Source organism: Pan troglodytes, chromosome 1 (assembly GCF_028858775.2).
Source record: "Pan troglodytes isolate AG18354 chromosome 1, NHGRI_mPanTro3-v2.0_pri, whole genome shotgun sequence".
NCBI lineage: Eukaryota > Metazoa > Chordata > Mammalia > Primates > Hominidae > Pan > Pan troglodytes.
In genome coordinates, this window is record NC_072398.2 from 21407343 (window position 1) to 21426597 (window position 19255).

General features: G+C 59.2%; 1 protein-coding gene across 3 annotated transcripts in view; it reads left to right on the forward strand.

Moving 5' to 3' along the window:
* The first annotated feature begins 6053 nt into the window (after positions 1-6053).
* The window catches only part of WNT9A (Wnt family member 9A), a 29617-nt gene continuing 16415 nt past the window's right edge, over positions 6054-19255 (forward strand). The window contains exons 1-2 of one of the 3 annotated variants that reach the window (XM_016940199.3): positions 6165-6243; positions 9630-9949. Coding sequence is in view for 1 of the 3 variants with exons in the window: in XM_525081.9 (XP_525081.2) it covers positions 6149-6243 (95 nt within the window). In the remaining 2 variants the exon portion in view is untranslated. Of the gene's footprint in view, positions 6244-6318; positions 9950-19255 lie in introns of those variants that run through there. The other 2 variants (XM_525081.9, XM_016940197.4) reach the window with 2 other exon arrangements.

The window sequence follows — 19255 nt, forward strand, 5'->3', positions numbered from 1 at the left end:
AGACGCCCCTGGGCTGGGCTCAGCCTCCCAGGCCTGGCCTTGTGAGCCGAGGAGCTGTTCTGTGTCTGTCTGTCTGTCTCTGTCTCTGTCTGTCTCTGTCTCTGTCTCTGTCTCACACACACACACACACACACACACACACGGCGCAGCCTGTGAGCTCACTCTGCCCACGGCTGGCAGTCTGGGTGGGTTGCTTCTGCTTGAGCTCTTTGTCCAGCTCCATTTCAGATGACTCATGAGTGGTTTTTGCCCTCTCCCCTAGGGACACCCCCTGCCTGGCGTCATAAACCTTCCCAAGGAGGCAACATTTCCTGATAAGCAGCCTCTCGCCCCACTCCTCCAAGACCACCCAAGAGATTGGCCCCCCCTCCCTGGGTGGTGCCAACAGCCGCCCCGTCCTGGGCCTCCCCATGGCCTCTTGAGCTCAGAGCAGTGGTGTGCAGCTCCCTGGAACCCCATCCTCATGTACTCTCTTAGCTGGGCCAGGTCCAGAGAGGGGCACATCCGCTGGGGAAGAGGCCTCCCCCTGCTCTCCGAGGCCTTGGTGGGCATGGTGGCGGGGGGCGCCTTTGCCCAGTAGGGCGTCCTGGCAGCGCCTACACTGTGGCAGCTCAGGCAGCCCTGCTGCACACCCCTCCTGCAAGGGTTTAATCAGGGGCTTGTGGCTGTGGGCATTCCTGTTCTCTGTCCTCCCTGCCCCAATCCCTTTCTCTCACTGGTTCATGCTGTCTCTCTGTCTCTTTCTCACATGCTCTTATTCTGTTTCTCATTTTCTATCTCATTCATTTATTGTCTTTCCCTCTCCATCTCTTTTTGTCTCTCATTCTCTGTCTTCATATCTCTCTCCATCTGTCTCTTTTGTCTCCCTCTCATTCTCTCTTCATCTTTCATTAATTCCGTGTCTCATTCATTGTCTCTCCGTCTCTGTCTCTCATTCTCTTTCTTTCCCTATCTTCATCTCTGTCTCTCTTCCCATCTCTGTCTCTCTCTCTGACTCTGGCCCAGGGAGCATGGGACTGAGGAGGTTGGATCACTGGACTGGAGAGGTGGAGATAGGAACTAGCAGGATCCTCACCCAGCCCAGTTGCTGTGCGTGGCCAGGGACAGTGGGGCAGGAGTGGCCCTGGGGCGGAGGCGTCGCTCAGTTTCCCAAGGGTCCCGCCTCGTGAGCTTTCTGGCAAGGCCTAGGGTAACAAGCACTTATTTCTGCCCAGCCACATGGTGACTTGAGTGGATCGAAGGACGTTAGAGTTGCTTCTGTTTGGTGGGGGCACCCTGGCTTTCGAGAAGGGCCCACCGTTGGGGGTGTGTGAGCCCAGAGCCCTCCAAGCTCCTCACAACCCATACCACTTCCCTGAGGAATCCAGACTGGGCCTGGAAGGGGAGTCGGGATGGGCCTGGAAGGGGAGTCGGGATGAGCCTGGCCTCGGGGGGTGGCTGCCTTTGCCCAGCAGGGTGTCCCAGCAGCACCCAGACACCACGGCAGCTCAGGCAGCCCCTGTACATGCTGTCTTGTGTGGGCATAGTCAGGGTCTGCGGCTGTGGGGGATTCAGCACTTCACAGGGCAGGGGTCTGCACGAAGACGGATGTTTGCAAGAGCGCCTGGACGTGATGAGCATTCACAGGCAGCTTACTTTTGGGTTTTCTCTCTATGTGGTAAGGCTCCTTCCTGAGCCCACGCCTCCTCCCTGGTGCTGACACAACCTGTCAGGGTTGTGCCTTCCCCACCCCTTGGAAAGCATGTTGAACCCTAGTTGCGGGTAGGGCAGGGAAAACCCAACCTGGCCTTAAACACTTCTTGCAATCCCTTGGGGCTTCTGCCAGGGGCCCAGCGCATCCATTATAATTACACATCTGGAGCTGGGGAAACCACCACAGGAGGGGCTCCAGGAGCTGTGGGACCAACTGGGAGTTGACTGAGCTACAATTCCATGGGTTCCAGGACCTCCACAAGCCCCTACTGTGCCTGGGGCCACTGCAACCTGCTGGTTCTCCTGGAATCAATGTCGGTGCAGGGCTGTGTCCAGCTATCCCTGAAAGGTCTGATTATCTCCTCTCCCCACTGCATGGTCACCCTGGTAAAAGGCCAGAAGTGCCTTTGGGGAAGGCTGGGAGAAAGGTAAGAACAGTAAGTTTTTGGTAGTGCAGCGGGTCCCCCTCAAGGGGGCCCAGTCCCCTCCATCCAGCGGGTTCTGGGTCTGCAAACTGGCTCAAATTTGGGACTTGACTGAGGAGCTTGGACTTTTTTTTTTTTTTTTTTTTTTTCAGACAGAGTCTCACTCTGTTGCCCAGGCTGAAGTGCAGTGGTGCAATCATAGCTCAGTGCAGCCTTGAACTCCTGGGTTCAAGCAATCCTCCTTCCCCAGCCTCCTGAGTAGCTGAGACTACAGGCACACACCATGATGGCCAGCTAACTTATTTATTTATCTATTTATTTATTTATATTTTTAGTAGAGACGGGGTTTCGCCATGTTGGCCAGGCTGGTCTCGAACTCCTGGCCTCAAGTGATTCGCCTGCTTTGGCCTCCCAAATTGCTGGGATTACAGGTGTAAGCCACTGTGCCTGGCCCAGCTAATTTGCTAATCTGTTTTTCTTATTTTCTCTTTTTTTTTTTAGATGGAGTTTTGCTCTTGTTGCCCAGGCTGGAGTGCAATGGCACGATCTCGGCTCACTGCAACCTCCGCCCCCTGGGTTCAAGTGATTCCCCTGCCTCAGCCTCGTGAGTAGCTAGGATTACAGGCACCCACCACCAAGCCTGGCTAATGTCTTCTGTATTTTTAGTAGAGACAGGGTTTCACCATGTTGGTCAGCCCAGACTTGAACTCCTGACCTCAGGTGATCCCCCCACCTCAGCCTCCCAAAGTGCTGGGATTACGGGCGTGAGCCACCACGCCTGGCCCGCTTTTTTTTTTTTTTTTTTTTTTTTTTTTTTTTTTTTATAGACACAGGGTCTTGCAATGTGTCTATAGCTGGTCTCAAATGAACCTCCAGCCTTGGCCTCCCAAAGTGCTGGGAGTAGAGAGGTAAGCCACCACACCTGGCCTGTTTTTGACTGGAGGTGGATTTCTGTTCACCTGACTGTGGGCCCAGTGATGGCTTGTCCTGCCTACCTGGACAAGCCATCCCTTACCTGGAGAGCTTCTTAGGCCTGGGAGGCCGTGGGGAGTTGTGGGGTACAATGCACCTTCCAGCCAGAGAACTGCCAGCCCCAGCTTCTCCAACAGAAACATAGGGGCCAGACTGCAGTATGGCAGATGAGAATAAAAAAGCCCACACTTCCTGGGAAACGTCTCCACCTCACACTGTGCCCAAGGTTGTCTGGATATGGCTTGAGAGAAGCAGGGGGTGGGGGCAGGTGAATGCTGCCCTCTGGGAAGGGACACTAGCGGCTGTGGCTGAGGCAGCAGGCAGGCCACGGTGGGTGAGGGCAGCCAGACGTGAAAGGGAGTTAGAGCCTGGGACATTCGTGGGAGGGGGTGTGATTCTCCCTGGGTCCAGGTAGGCTGAGGGGACTGCCTCTATCTGCCGCCATCATCCTAGGTGCAGGGAGGTAAGAGCTGGGCCAGCCCTGCCAGACCTCAGGTGTATCTCTGATATTACCCTGCCTGGGGCACTGGGTCCTACCAACCACATGCCCTGGGCTCCTGGGCATTCTGATAGGCTCCTGGCTGGAGCTGGGCCAGGGCTTCAAGTGGGGGTCTGGTGGGGCCACTCAGGGCTGGCCTGCCACTCCCACCACCACCAAAAGCTGCCATGAGCTGATGACCTCCCTTCTCTGGCGAAACAGCAGGGTCCTTCCTGAGTTCATGGATGTTGGATCATCCTTCTCAGCACCCTCTTGCACCAAATGTGGTCCTGAGAGTCCAGGACTGGGACTAGAGCCCCCTGCCCCTCAGCCGGCCAGGCAGCTGCCTCCTTCTTTGGGGACCACTAAGCTGCTGCTGGGAGAGTGCTTCACCCCCAGTGGAAGGGAGCTCTGTGATGCCGGAGGTGCTTGTGATGCACATTTACAATCTCACACGTCTTCTTGGAGGCAGCCTCCATGCCTTTAAGCATGCCATCATTGCAGGGGGGTGGGGGGGGAGGGTCTCCCGTCCTGTCTGCTTCCCTCTGCTGCCTCTCACTTCCTGGTACTGGAGCCAGACTTTGGGGGCTCACTGGAGCCCATGGCCGTGGGGCGGGTGGGCCTCCCACTGGGGTCGCTGCAGCCTGGGTGGGCTGGGCTGCCGTCTGCACTCCCTCTGCTGAGTCAGCCCCATTTCAAGGGAGGTGGCCCAGCCCCCTGAGCAAAAGAGGACAAACAAGTGCTCTCTCCCCACAGGAGGGGGGTCCTATGGATGGGGAAGGATGTGAGACCAGTCACACCTAGTGGAAAAGCAGAACCAGGGGCCAGGGCTCCCACACAGGACATCATGCCTTGGAGAAAAGCCACCACTCGCTGGAGTTGGATGGGTCTCAGATGGGGAAACCGAGGCCCCGAGAGGGAGTGACTGCCCAGGCCCAGTCTCCTCCCTTCCCCACCCTTGCTTTGCCCCACATGCACCTGAAGCTCACCTGGCAAGCTGGCCATCAGAGACTCAGAAAGGGCATGCTCACAGGGGTGACCCGCATGGCCAGGCTTTCCCAGGGAAGCAGGGCCGGGAGCCCTAGGGGTGGCGAGGTTGGCTCAGATCCTCGTGGGGGCCATTTTCTGCTGCTCCTATCTTCTTTGTTTTTCCTCTGAGGACCCTCATATTCGCCTCTGTCACTGCCACTGGCAGGATTTCACAGCCTTCCGGGGGCATGTGCTCCGCCCCCCAGGTTCTGCGGTCACTGTGCCAGAATCAGTCCCTGCAGGCACAGAGGGCACTGCCTAGAGACCTGGCACCGCAGCCCAGGTCTCTGAGGCCCCTGCAGCACGTGGCTGGGCAGGCTCGCTGGCCCTGTGTCCTCAGCCTTGGCAGCCTAGCCCGTGTTGGAGGCACCATCCTGCACTGACCAGGGTCTGCAGGTGGCAGGCATGCCACCGCCAGCCTGGACCCCAAGCCCTGTTCTTGTGTCCCTTGTTGCATGGCACAGAGGCCCCATCCAGGGAACTTACAAGCCTTCTCCTGGATGCCACCCCCAGGTCTGTCTGGAATGTGTGCACCTGTATCCTAATGCCAGCTCTGGGTCCTCTGACACCATTCTGCTTCAGAAGCAGCTCCGAATCCGTATCAGCAGAGGGGACGAGTCCCCGGGCTGTGACTGTGCGCTTCCAGCTGCCTGGGTGTGCACCTTCCATCCCAGGAGTCCTCTTTCTCCCCGTCCCGGCCAGGAAACAGGCTCTGAGAAGGGCGTCGCCCGATGGCTGGTGTGGCATTGACTTAGCCGCTAGCTCCACTCCCACAATTTAAGAATGGGGAGACCATCAGGACCCCAAAAGGTAGAGCTACTCACCTCACAGCCCCAGCAGGCTACGTCGCTTCATTCCCAGGCCGAAAGCGGCCACAGTCCCCGCCAGAAAGGAGCGATTCTCTGGCCCCGCTCCTTGAGGGGGTCAGCATGCGCAAGAGGCGCAGGCATCACCGGCTGGCCCGACTCCTCCTCACCAAGCTTCCCACGGAGCAGCCGCGCAGCGCCCAGCTCGGGGCAGACGGCTGGGTCCTCTGTGGAACCATCCCCGACCGTCCCGGCCTGGAGCCCCGCCGGCGGCTAGCCCGGCGGCCAACGCCTCCCCTCCCCTCCCCCTCAATCCCGCCCCCGGGGCCGCCCCAAGCTCCCACTGCAGCGCCCCCAACGCTCTACCCGCTTCCCGATGCCCGCCTCCGGCCCCCCAATGCCGTCCCGCCAATGCCGTCCCGCCGTGGTCGCCCCGGGTTCTCGCACGCCCCGCCCTCGGTTCCCACCGCTCTCCGCCTCCCCTTCCTCCATCCCCGCCGGGCAGGGCGCGCCCGAGACCCGCGCCGGGAGCAGCGGCCGGGGCCCCGAGTGGCCGGGAGGGGCTGGCGGGCTGGCGCGCGCGGCTCGGGTTTCGGCCCGCCCCCGGCGCCGGCGTGATCCCCTCCCGGGCGCGGGGCGGGGCCGGGCCCAGCTGGCCGCGCTCCGGGCGCTATAAGAGGGCGGCGGCCGCGGCGCGCCCTGCGCGGAGCTGGGAGCGCGATGGTCGGCCGCCGAGGCGCGGCAAGATGCTGGATGGGTCCCCGCTGGCGCGCTGGCTGGCCGCGGCCTTCGGGCTGACACTGCTGCTCGCCGCGCTGCGCCCTTCGGCCGCCTACTTCGGGTAGGTGCCTTCGGCGGCCGGCGCGCACTGGTGGGCGGGGGCGGCGGGGCCGGGGCGGGGTCGTCCGGAGTCCCCGAGGCACCCGGGGTGGCTGGGGCCGGGGCGCGGCGGGGCCGCCGGGTTGCCTGGCGCTGTTTGTTTGCGGCGCGCGCGTCGCTCCGTCCGCTGCGCGGCACGGCTAGAGAGGCGGGTGGACCCGTCGGGCTTGCGCCGGGCCGCGGTCCTCCGTGACCGCAGAGTCGTCGTCGTCGTAGTCGCCGCCGTGAGCAGGACTGCCTCGCGCTTAGGGACTGGGATCAGGTCCCGACTTCCTTGGGCCGCCGTGTCCTTGCCAAAAGGCTGGAGCCTGAGTCCTCAGCCCCTGGCCATCGCCCACCTAGCAGCTTCCCCCCCTTTCTCTTCTCGAGAAGTTAATTTAACAATAACAAAAATACGTACAAAATCCAGATGTTCCTCGCGCTGAGCCCCAAACGGAGAGAGAGAGAGAAAGAGAGAAATCCTCCAAGCTGGAGGAATTTATTTTTCTTGCGCTTTGCTTCTGACTCTGTGGCCCGGGCCCCGGCCCGCGGGAGCGCGTCCATGGAACCTGGCCGGGAGCGCAGGGCCCGGCCGGGGCGTCCCGCGGTGTCATTGCCCGTGCTCGCGTGTCTCTGCAGCAGCGCTTTGCGGGGCTGTCGGCGCGTCTCTCTCTTCCTTTCTTTCCCTTCCTTCTTCCCTTCTCCTCTGAGGTCTGGGATGCCCAGTCCTGCGACCTTTACAGGGACCCTCGCTGCGCTTTGGGCGCGCTGAGGTGCAGGGTGGCGCCGTGCGAGGCAGCGCCCCGGGCCTCCCCGCCACCCTCCAGCCTCCTACCCCGAGCGCCGCCGCTGGGAGCCCTGGCTGGCCTTCGGATCCCAGCCCCCGACCTGGACGCCCTGGGCCGCTCCCTCGGCCGGGCCGCCGCCCTCCGCCGGTCACCTGTTCCCGGCCCTCTGGCCTGAGCGCCAGCGCGCGGCGGGCTGGCCGGCAGAGGGCCCCGTTGGTCCAGGAATCTGGCACCCGCCCGGGCAGGGAGAGGCCGCCTGGGCCGAGGAGCCCTGCAGGTGTATCCTGTTCTCAAAGAAAATAAAATATTTTCATGGGAAACTTTCCCTTTGTGTTTTTCTTTCTCTCCCTTTCTTCTCTCTGTTCCTTTCTTCTGGGTCGTCTTCCAGGGTCAGCCCGGTGTCTCAGTTCCCTGGGGCCCCCACCCGCAGCCCTCTCCTGGCTCCAACTGTGGGTACGGCCCTGGGCCTGGGCTGGCACGCCACTGCACGCCATCTGTGCAACCCGTAGCCTCACCCGGGAGGGCAGGAGGGAGGGCCACAGGTCCGCGGTGACTCACCGTGGCCTTGTCAGCCAGCTGTGCTTCCCTGCTCTCCGGCCCAGCGGAGGCTCTGCTTCTTGGGCTCGGGACACACCCTGGGCTTGTCCAGGCTGCAGCGGCTTTGTCCCTGCTGTGATCCGATTCCTGGAGACGGGGTGGCGCTGGGTCTTGGCCTCTCCTTCTCTGACCTATCTCTGGGCTTTGTGCTCTAGAGAAGGTCAAGGGGCTCTGCTGCTTTGTGTGCGTGTGTTTCAGCTCTCTTGCAGACAGTAAGTCCAGGCTGGTGCCAGGCGCATAGCAAGGACTTAAGTGCTGTTGTGGCTTCTCTGGCCAGGCCCCCTTGGCCCTGCTTCTTGGCTCCAAAGGACCCATCAAGGGAGAATTCCTGAGTCCTGTCTGAGGGCAGCTCTCCATGTAGCTGCCCTGTGGGAAGTCCAGAGGGCAAGCGTGCTGCCTTTGGGGACAGCTGGCGTTGCAGAGGGCAGCTAGGACTCTGTTTGACTGATGGAGAATGAGCACCTTCCTGAACCAGGGGCTGGGGGGCATCCTGGGTCAGGGCAGGCCAGGTTCCATCTGGGCTGCTGGAGGCCTTGGGCCCCCTTTAAGTCAGTTCCCAAGGTTGGGCTGGGGAGGGGAAGCAGGGCACAGAGGGCTCCAGGCTGGGTTGTGTGGAGGCCTCTCCTGCTGTGGCTCCTGGCCCAGCAAAGGCAGGGGATGGCCCAGGGCATTAAAGGCCAGGCGGGGCTGGAGCTGGAGGGGGGCTGGGGTGGCCCTTCCCAGCTCCAGTCCAGGAAGCAGGGAGAAGGGGCTGGGATCTAGGGCCGTTTTCTCCCTTCCCCCTCTCGAAAGCTCTGCCTGGCACGGAGGCTCCCGGGCAGGAACACGGCTCCAGTTACAGCCCAGGAACCCGGAGAGGAGAGGCTGGCCTGGGGGAGGGTCACGTGGACCCACAGGAGCCCTCCCTGCCTGCTCCCTGAGCTGCAACCCAACCCTGGCTGGCGCCTGCTGCCCTCCTAGAGGCCTCTGGCCACCAGGCTGGACCCCCTGTGGGGAAGAGGCTCCCCCTTGGCCTGGCCCTGCACCTTGGCCTGGCTAGCAGGTGGCATCTCCATCTGGTTCTCCCATGGCTGTGTCCATGTGCCTCCTCGCTGGCCTGGCCCCAAGCCCTTCTAGACAGAGGGGTAAGCAGGGAGGCCAGCCCGAGGTCATAGGGAGGGCTTGGGGTACAGACTCAGACCCTCTCCCCAAGGTTATAGCAAGAGGGTGGGCCTGGTGGTGGTCTGAGGACATGGTTTGTCCTCCATTGGGAGGCCCCTCTCGCTTCGCCCTTGCTGGGTTGTGGTTTCAGCTGAGATGGTAGATCCGGATTAGACGCCGGGGCTGCTTCTCTGCTGGGCCCAGACCCTCTGGATGTGGAGTCAGGGCTGGGCCTGGGTCTGGGGGCTGTTCCTGCCCAGCGGGGCTTGGACCCCAACCCCTGGCTGCTAGGCTGCCTGGCTCCCTGGCACCTTGCAGCCCTTTCCTTAGGGGTCCTGGACTGGCTCGGGATGGTCTGAGGCTTCCCACTGGAGTTCTTTTTTAAAGACCCTGAGGCTGTTTTGTGGTGGTGGCCCTTGCAGTTTACATCACTCAGGAAACATTTGCAGGTTACTTTGGGGGGGCACGATGGTGGGAGGCCAGGCCCTGCCAATTTGCCCCCTTCTCTGGGCCTCAGTAGCCTGGAGGCCTGCCTGGAAGAGGCATAACCAAGGCTGGCACTGAGGGATTGTTGAGGTGCCCCCGGCTGTGGCCCCAGAGCCAGCCATCGGGGCTGGAAAGGTGCTTGGAACTGGTCCAGAAGCCAGGCTGGAGGGAGTGACCACTGTGAATTGGGGGCCTGGTGGGCCTCAGGGCTGGCTGAGGCTTTTTGTTATTGGCCGTAACTCACGTCCTGTAAAATCCACTCTTTTAATGTATACAGCCCCGTGATTTTGAGTACCTCATTTGCCAGGCCATGCAGCTCTCACCACTGTTTAATTCCAGAACATTTTCCTCACCCCAGAAACCTCATACGCATTAGGCAGTCGCTGCCCGTTCCCCTCCCCCAGTCCCTGGCAACCACTCGTCTGCGTTCTTTCTCCACGGGTCTGCCTGTCCTGGACGTTTCCTAGAAATGGAATCCTATGCCGTGTGGCCTCCGCGCCTGGCTTCTCTCACTCAGCATCACCGTTGTAGCACGCGTCAGTATTGCCTTCTTTCTTACGACTGAGTTAGACTCGACTGGAAGACTCTCCGAGAGATTTTTTGACCATTCATCAGTTGACGGACATCTGGATCGCTTCCACTGTTTGGCTATCATGGATAATGTTGCTGTGAGCATCGGTATGTGAGGTTTTGTGTGTGTGTGTGTTTTCAGTTCTTGGGGCACATAGAAGTGGAGGTACTGGGTCACATGCATGTGATGTTTTTGTTTTGTTTTATTGAGACAGAGTCTTGCTCTGTCACCCAGGCTAGAGTGCAGCGATGTGATGAAGGCTCATTGCTGCCTCCACCTCAGAGGCTCAACCGTCCTCCCACCTCAGCATCCCAAGTAGCTGGGACCACAGGCACAAGCCACTAATCCTGGCTAATTTTTTTAAATTTTATTTTTTGTAGAGATGGGGTTTTACCATGCTGTCCAGGCTGATTTTGAACTCCTGGGCTCAAGTGATCTCCCACGTCAGCCTTGCAAAGTGCTGGGGTTACAGGCGTGAGCCCCTGCTCCCCGCCTGCATTTAGGTTTTTGAGGCCCTGCCAAACCCTTCTGGATGCAGCATCTTACATTTCTGCCGGCAGTGCAGAAAGGCTCCTTTCTCCACTTCCTCGTTGACGCTGGTTTTCTGTTTTATTTTCTACCGCAGCCATCCTAGTGGGTGTGGAATGGCACCTTGTGTGGCTCTGACTGCATTTGTCAGGTGGCCAGTGGCGCTGAGCATCTTTTCGTGGCCTCATGGGCCATGGGTCTTCTTTGGAGAATGTCCATGCAGCTCCTTTGCCTGTTTTTAGTGGGGCTGCTTGTCTTTCTCCTGTTGAGTTATGAGAGCTCTTTATATATTTGGATTTCTCCTTGGACTGAGAAGAACCTTGTCTCTAGACCTGTGAGCCTGTGGGCGCTCTTACCCCTGCACAAGGAGCCAGCAACACCCTGGCAGCCCCACTGGGTGGGTGGGGGCAGCCAGGACATCCCCCGTTGCCTAGAGCCTGGTGTGGGGCAGTTCTGGGTGCTCAGGGGACTCAGAGGAGGCTGCGGAGAGGCTGCTGTCACGGGCGTGGGGAGGGGATGTGTTTCTCACATTAGTGCCAACATCAGACCCCGCAGGGTCCAAGAGGGAGGCTGCTGGCTGTGGGCAGGACATACCCTGCCTGGTCCCATGGCTCTGCCTCTCTGTGCATCAGGCCTGGGGCACAGCTTGCTGCCTGGACGAGGGGCACCTGTGGGTCCCTGGCAGGGCCGGAGAAGGAGGGGTGGGCCTGAGGTGTGGAATCATGGGGCTGTGTGGTGGGCAAGAGAAGCTTGGGAAGGAGCTGGCAAGAAGGCGGCATCTGGGGTGACCCCATGGCTGGGGCCTGGGTCGGGTGCTCTGAGCACTGTGGGCCAGGGGGTTTGGGAGCAGCTGAGAGCTCAGGCTTAGGTTTGGGCAGGCGCTGTCCTGGAGACCCGCCCCCTCCAACAACTTAGGACACCCCAGGAAGCATGTGGGGCCTGGCATCAGGAAGAAAGGCCACACAGAGTGCTCTGGAGGGCCAGAAGGGCAGGGAGGAAAGGGGCCAGGGAGCTGCCTTGTTTCGAGAGATCGTGGAAGTGGCTCAGTGGGGCAGAACTCAGCAGAGGGCTGAGAGGAGGGGCCCTGGGGGCTAGGGGACTCCCTGGGGACTTCTTAGCATGGAGAGGAGAGGACAGGGCCAGTGGAAAGTCGGGGCATTTCTCCAGGACTCCTGGACTGGGACCCCGTGGCCAGTAGAGGGACCCAGGTGCTTGGCTTCCCTGACAGTGGGGCCGTAAGTGGGAGGGTCTGGAGTGTCAGCCTGATGGCCCCTGCAGGCGCTGGTGGCCTTCCTCCTTCCTGCTCTGCACCCAGGGGCCTTGGAACCCCCAGCCTCTCCCTGCCCCACCTGCTTGGGGGTCCTGGCTCCCTGGAGGGTGTGGAGGGTGTGTGGTAAGGACGGAGCAGCAATGCCTGGCCTGCCACAGCTGAGGGAGCAGATGTCCTGTCCACAGCCGGCGGACGTCTGGTTGGGGAGACAGCTGGCCTCATCTTGCTCCCGCCCTGCTGCAGGCTGCAGAGGGCCCCAGTGCCTGCCCTGGCCTGGGACCTTCCGCCGGCTGCTGGGGTGGCCCAGGCTAGGGGTGCCCTGCTCTGGGGTTTGGCCATCAAAGAAGCATGTGGGTGACTCTTCCCCTAGGAAAGAGCACACAGGCACGGATACCTCCTGGAGGCTCTGGACCCTGGGGCAGGGAGGAGGTGATGCCTGTGGGAGGGTGGGGGCTGCGGGAAAGCGACACCTGTTGACAGGCCTCGGTCACGCCACCTGATCCCAGCTGCGGCACGGGCTCCCTTTGTGCATTGTGCTGGGCGGCAGGGTCAGGACCGGTGCAGTTGTCTGGGACCAGGGTGGCTCCCGCAGCAGTGTCTGTGGGACTGGGGACTGAGCCAGGCCCCCAGAACCCAGAAGGCCAGCCACGAGTGGGGGTTCCCCAGACCCCATGCCTTCTGGCTGGAAGTTGACCTCTGATGGGGCTGACCCCTAGGGTCAGGTGAGGCCCTTGGGGCACAGTGGTGCCATCTCCCCTGTGCTCCCAGGGCCTCGCCTGTCCCTTGAGGTCGGCCCCAGCTGCTGCTTCTTGCAGGAAGCCCAGTGACTGCCCAGATGCCTCCTTCTCTCCCTGCATGCTCAACTCTGGGGTTTGCCAGGAGGGTCCCCGTGGAGTCTCCTCAGATGCATCCTTCTCTCCCTGGTTGCTCAACTCTGGGGTCAGCCAGGAGGGTTCCCGTGGGGTCTCTTCAGATGCATTCTATTCTCCCTGGTCGCTCAACTCTGGGATCAGCCAGGAGGGTCCCCTTGTGTTCTCCTCAGATGCATCCTTCTCTCCCTGGTCGCTCAATTCTGGGATTGGCCAGAAGGGTCCCTGTGGGGTCTTCTGCAAGCTGCATTCTGTGTGCCTCCCTATCCCAAGACTCCCTCAAGCCTGAGGCTCTCCCTGCCAGGTGGATCTGTGTCACTCATTCACCTGGCAGCCCAGCCCCGGGTCCTACAGGACTCTGACTCTGGCAGGGCTGTGTCTACACTTGTGGCCAGACGTAGTGCAGTGCAGACCTGGCTGCCAGGCTGCCGCACCTTCCCGTGTGTGGACGATAGGCCAGGTGTTGATGGCCCCACCAGAGTAGCCATGCAGAGCCCCGGCGGGGACGTGACCCTGGTTTTCCTTCAGGGGTCATATTCAAGCACATCCGTGGTCCAGGCCGGGCAGGGTGGCAGGTGGCTGGGGATGGTCTTGCTGTGCCTGCTGACCTGGGTGGCACTGGGCCGCCCCGGCCCCGTGACCTGCAGCCTGGGCCCTCCCTGGAGCCTGTTGCCCTCCCGGCGTGGTCCTGGCTGGCTGGGCGCCGCTGCCCGCCAGAGGAAGCCCAGCTGTCCAGCTGGCAGTTGCAGCACCTCAGGACCGGTGGCCGGATGGGACGGTGGAAAAAGGCAAGCCGCAGGCTGCATTTGTTTTTTTTAGCGATACCTGAGGTCAGTGCAGCCAGGGGAAGTGGGCTGGAGGTCTGGCCCAGGAGGAGCTGCTGCCAGAGCCTCCCAGAGCTGGAGAACGTCAGGGCCGGCGTCCCTCCTGGCCAGATGGGGACAGAGGCTGCAGACCTGGAGTCACTGTGGGGTGGGGAGGGGAGCCAGGTGGACTTTGGGATGCTCCCTCTGTGACACCTACAGGAGAGTGAGCTCCAGAAGGGATGACAGTGTGGGAGGTGACACTGGTGGCCACTGGAAGGTTGCGTGGCTCTCCCTGTCCTGCTGACCAGTTGTGTGGGTCTGCGGCTGTCTGGGAAGGCCATGGGGGGCTGTGGTCACTGAGCACAGAGGCCTCCTGGAAGCTTCTGCTCTTCCCCTTTCCCCCGGGGGGTCCTGCGTGCAACCTTGGTTGCCTGTCTTGCAGCCCACAGATCAGCCATGCCCCCTCTGGGGTCCAGGACCCTGCCCCAGAAAAGGGCAGTCAGCCCAAGTAGCCTGGGGGAGCTGGGCTGGCCTCTGTGGTCTGGTTTTGGGGACCCCATGGATGCTGCAGACACAGACAGGGCAGGGCTTATTCCAGGGGCTGCCATGGGACATGGTGCTTTCAGCAGGGTGGAGGGGGGTGTTTCTCTCAGGCCCGAGGATGCTTCACCTGGCAGGCACCTGGGCATCTGCACAGGCCACCCGTGCCATCCTTGCGGCATGTGCCCCACCTCCTGGGTGCAGCTGGGCCCTGGTGGCGTTGCAGCCCTGAGGGACACAGCAGACGTGCTTGGGCTGGAAGCTGGGCTCGGGCTGGGTTGATTTGCAGACCACGGGGAGGGTGCAGAGTTGATCTCAGCCCCGGTTTCTCAGTGCTAGAATTTGTTTTGATTTTGTTTCACACAGAAATTAAACGCTGTCTGGCAGGACTGAGGTTTTGCTGGCGGGGTGTTGTGGCTTCTGGAACTGCAGTCTCTTCTCCCTCTGCCCCAGCCTGGGGGAGAAAGCTGGGTCCCGGTCAGGGTGGCTAGACCTGCTGGCAGGAGGCAGGAAGGTCGGAGTCCGGCCTTGGTGATGTGTGCTCCCTCCGTAGGACTTCCTGTCTATCGTGCTGGGAGCTGGAAGGAGCCTGTGGCTTTAGGGACCTGGCAGTATGGGGTGGCTATCCCTGTGTGTTTCGGGTTCTCTCTGGGGACAAGACCCATTTAGCTGCCCTCAGGCTCAGGGCAAGGTGTCTTGAGTGGGTCCTCCCAGGGTGGCCCAATCCCCAAGCAGCCAGGACATGGCAGCATCAGGCCTAGCCCGAGGAGCGGGGGGCCGTCCCCAGACTCAGCACCATGTGTGCTAAGCTCCACTCCTGTGGGGCTGGGGAATGGTCTCCACGGAGCTTCTGCAGGGGTCAGTGCTGACCACCGCGGCCAGCTTCCAGGGCTCAAGGAGGCGACCGGGTCACCGCTCCGTGGAGCCACCTCCCCCGTGGTTCCTGAGACCAGCACTGTCTGCGGCCCCATCTGCAGCGTGGAACTGTTCTGTGTGCCCTGTGGCATGGCAGCCGCAGCCACGTATGGGTGTTGAGACGTCTTCCTTCTCTCCAGCTGGCCTGTGTCCTCCTGCATGGCTGCACCTGGAATGACAGTCAGAGGTGGGAAGTGGCTGGGGCTTGAGAGGTATGGGTGTCCTGTGGAGCTGTCGTCATCCGGGCCCTTCACCGGGGAGAGCAGTCATGAACTGGTGCTGCCGTGGGCCTGGCAGGGGTGCAGCCAGGTCAGAGGCTGCTTTCAGGTCCCAGCCCTGCCTCTGCACTCACAGGCTGCACAGGCCGCTACACTGTTTAATCCCCTGAACCTCAGTTTCTTGCCGGTGTAGCAGAGTCAAAAACATACTCACCAGGTAGTTTAGGACATGAAGACATGAGACACTGGAGAGCATAGATGCCCGTTTTCAGCAACAGGCCCACAAGACTCAGAGGCTTTTCTGCTTGAAACAACTAAAGCGAATTTTTACATGGATCTTATGTGTGTACATGCATGTATATGTATGTGTATGTGCATGTATGTGTGTTTGCGTTTGGATGGACATGTGCATGTGTATATACATGTATGCATGTGGGGGGTTGTGTGTCTGCACGTGTGTATGCGTGCATCTCTATCGGTTTACGGGTTCATATGGGTGTGTCTGTGTGTACACATGAGTGTATGGGTGTATCTGTGTGTGTGGGTGTGTTCGTTCCTGTGGATGTGTGTATGCATGTGTCTGTGCGTATGGGTTTGTGGGTTCGTATGGGTGTGTTTGTGTGTGTGTGTGTGAGGGGGTTTGTGTGGGTGTGTTTGTTCCTGTACGTGTGTATGCGTGTGTGTGTATAGGTTTGTATGGGTGTGTATGTATGGGTATATGTGTGTGTGTATGCGTGTGTGTATGGGTTTATGGGTTTGTATGGGGGTGTGTGTGTACACATGTGTGTCTGTGTGTATGGGTGTATCTGTGTGGGGGGGTTTGTGTGGGTGTGTTGTCTTTGTGCGTGTGTGTGTGTGTGTATTTAACTTTATAAGTGTCAAAGAGCTGATGAAATGGTTGGTGGGGATCCCTAGAAATAGCAAGAACAGATGCTGAACAAGAAAGTGTGAGGTTGGTTTGGTCTCATGGGATGAGGGTGCATAGTAAAGGCCAGGGCCCGCTAAGGAGAGAATACTCAGAGGAGACCCTCCCACAGTCCCAGGTGGCCCCCAGGGCAGGGCACAGCCACCACGTGTGCGCTGAGGCCTGAGTCACCAACGTGGTCCCGGGCCCTGGCCTCATGCTGGGTTTTGGGTGGCCTGGCTCTGGGACTGCAGGTGGCCCTAGAAGCCTGGCTGGTGTGCACATAACGAGATCCTTTCCAAAATCTGTGCTACTGTCCTGGGGCTGCTGTCAGGCACCACAGACTGGCTGGCCTAAAACAACAGGACTTCTGTCTCAGGTCTGAAGGCCAGAAGTCTGAAATCACGGCGTCTGCAGGGCCATGCCCCTCTGGAGGCTTGAGGGGAGGGTCCTTCCTGCCTCTGCCAGCTGCCAGCGATGGCTGCGAACCGTGGGGCTCCTTGGCTGGTTGACTGGCCACTTTACACCCTGCTTCCATCTTCACGTGGCCCTCTCGTCAGCCTCTGTGTCTTCTCCTTTTTCTTATAAGGACAGCCTCCACTGGCTCTAAAGAGCCCACCATGTCTGGGATGATCTTGCCTTGAGATCCTTATCTCAGTTATTTCTGCAATGCCTCTTATTCCACATAAGGCCCCTGACTGAGGTTGCGTTAGACGCATTTGGTGGGGGACGCCATTCCACCTACTGTAGTACCTTTATCCTCTCCTTCAACTTGTTTCTGCCAACTGTTTCCTCAGTACAGTGAGCAGCCCGGGGTCAGAGCTAACCAGGCCTGCACAGAAACGCAACAGGGGCCTCGAAAAGACAGCCGCAGCCCAGGAAGCGGAGCAGCGGTGCTGAGTGCAGCGGCTCTCCTCACTCTGCCTCTAGGAAGGAAGACACTTGGGGATGGCTGCAAGGCTCGGGAAACCACAAAGACTGACCCAGCAAGTTTGGAAAAACCAAATAGAGCTAGAGGGGGAGAAAAGTAAGTAAGGCCTGATTTAAAAGCAGATTAGAAACAGCTGAAGGGAATTAGCACACCGGAAGATAGGTCAGAAGAAATTACCCAGAGTATACCAGAGAGGCGGCAAGATGTCAGACAGAGGGCAGGACACCTCGGCGACACGGGGAGGCCATGCCAGAGGCAGCCGAGAAGGGTGCGGGAGTGGGACAGGGCTGATATGTATGAGGGGAGAGGATGAGAGTTTTCCGAAATTGAATAAAGCTGTAAAGAAGATTCCAGAAGCCCAGTGTCTTCCCAGGCCAAAAGTAAAAATAAGTTCACCCTGGAACATGACACATTAGAAGCACACAGCATGCTGGGCACAGTGCCTCGTGCCTGTGATCCCAGCACTTTGGGAGGCTAAGGAAGGAGGATCACTTGAGTCCTGGAGGTGGAGGCTGCAGTGAGCCAAGATAGCGCCACTGCCCTCCAGCTTGAACAGAGCAAAGACCATGTCTTAAAAAAAAAAAAAAAAAAAAAAAAGACTGGGTGCAGTGGCTCATGCCTGTAATCCCAGCACTTTGCGAGGCTGCGGTGGGTGGATCACCTGAGGTCAGGAGTTTGAGACCAACCTGACCAACATGGTGAAACCCCGTCTCTACTAAAAATACAAAAATTAGCTGGGTGGCCAGGTGCAGTTCCTCACTCCTGTAATCCCAGCACTTTGAAAGGCCAAGGTAGGTGGATCACCTGAGGTTAGGAATTTGAGACCAGCCTGGCCAACATGGCAAAACCCCGTCTCTACTAAAAATACAAAAAAATTAGCCGGGCGTGTTGGCAGCTGCCTGTAATCCCAGCTACTTGGGAGGCTGAGGCAGGAACAATCGCTTGAACCCAGGAGGTGGAAGTTGCAGTGAGCTGAGATGGCGCCACTGCACTCCAGCCTGAGCAACAGAGTGAGACTCCGTCTGAAAAAAAAAAAAAAAGAAAAAGAAAAACTGCACAAGATTGAAGACAGAGAATCATAAAAGCCATCCTGAGAAAGAAGAATACAGATGAGGCGTGAGGACACCAACAAGCTGGCGCCGACCTCAGGAGGTGGAGGCCCTGCTGCATAACAAGATGCAGGAAGGAGTGAGGGCAGAGCGTGGGCTCTGAAGGTGCCATGGAGGTAGTGCTGACTGATAAAACAGTGTCTTGTTGGGCCCCCAAATGGAGGTAAAACATGCAATTAGCACATAACTCAGGGCGGGAGAGTTGATGGGAATATGTTCTCTGGCCCTGTGCTGCCCAGGTAGAGAAGGCACTGACCAGCATCAGGCTTAGGTAGGTCACAGACACATGGTATAGCATTGAAGGTGACTGTGGAAATTACAAAAAATACTGTGCAACTTCAGATGAGCAGAGGGAATATGTGGAATAACAACAACAACAACAAAAACCCAAAAAGAGGAAAAGAGGATGAAAAAACCCAGGACAGGCATGGTCAACAGAAAGGATGAGACAAGAGGGTAAACTGAGGCTCCAGACCCTAGGGGATGAACTGCTCCAGGCGAAAGCCTGGGTTGATTGGAGTGTGGTTAAGGGCTTAGTCTAATTTCCCTGTAAGAGACACTCCAAGGATGGAGGATACAGAATCTTAGAGGAGGGGAGAGAACTCACCAACTCAGAGGGCTTAGGGCACAGAGGGAATCTCGAGAGAAGAAGGAGGACAGGGCCAGGTGGTGAACCAGGCTCTGCAGCATGACCTGAGTCTGTGACTTGGTCTCTGTTTGGCAGCCTGAGATTGTGACTCAGGCTCTCTATGGCAAACAGAAACCTAGGCTGTTACTGGGGTCACAGTCCCCACTATAGTGAACTGGAGCTGTGACTCAAGCTCTGTATGTGAACTGAGTCTGACTCAGGCCCTGTATGGTGAACTGAGGCTGTGACTCAGGCTCTGTATGTGAACTGGGGGTGTGATCTGGGGTCTGCTTGGCAACCTGAGGCTGTGGCTGGGGTCACAGTTTCTGCTATGGTGAACAGGGGATGTGACTCAGGCTCTGTATGGTGAACTGGGGCTGTGACTCAGGATCTGTATGGCAAACTGAGCTGTGACTCAGGCTCTGTATGGTGAACTGGGGCTGTGACTCAGACTCTGTGGTGAACTGAGGCTGTGACTCAGGCTCTGTGTAGTGAACTGGGGCTGTGACTCAGGCTCTATGTGGTGAACTGGGGCTGTGACTCAGGCTGTCTATAGTGACCTGAGTCTGTGACTCAGGCTGTCTATGGTGACCTAAGGTTGTGACTGGGGTCACAGCCCCCACTATGATCAGCTTGAGCTTACCTGAGGCTATGACTCAGGCTCTGTATGGTGAACTGGATCTATGACTCAGGCT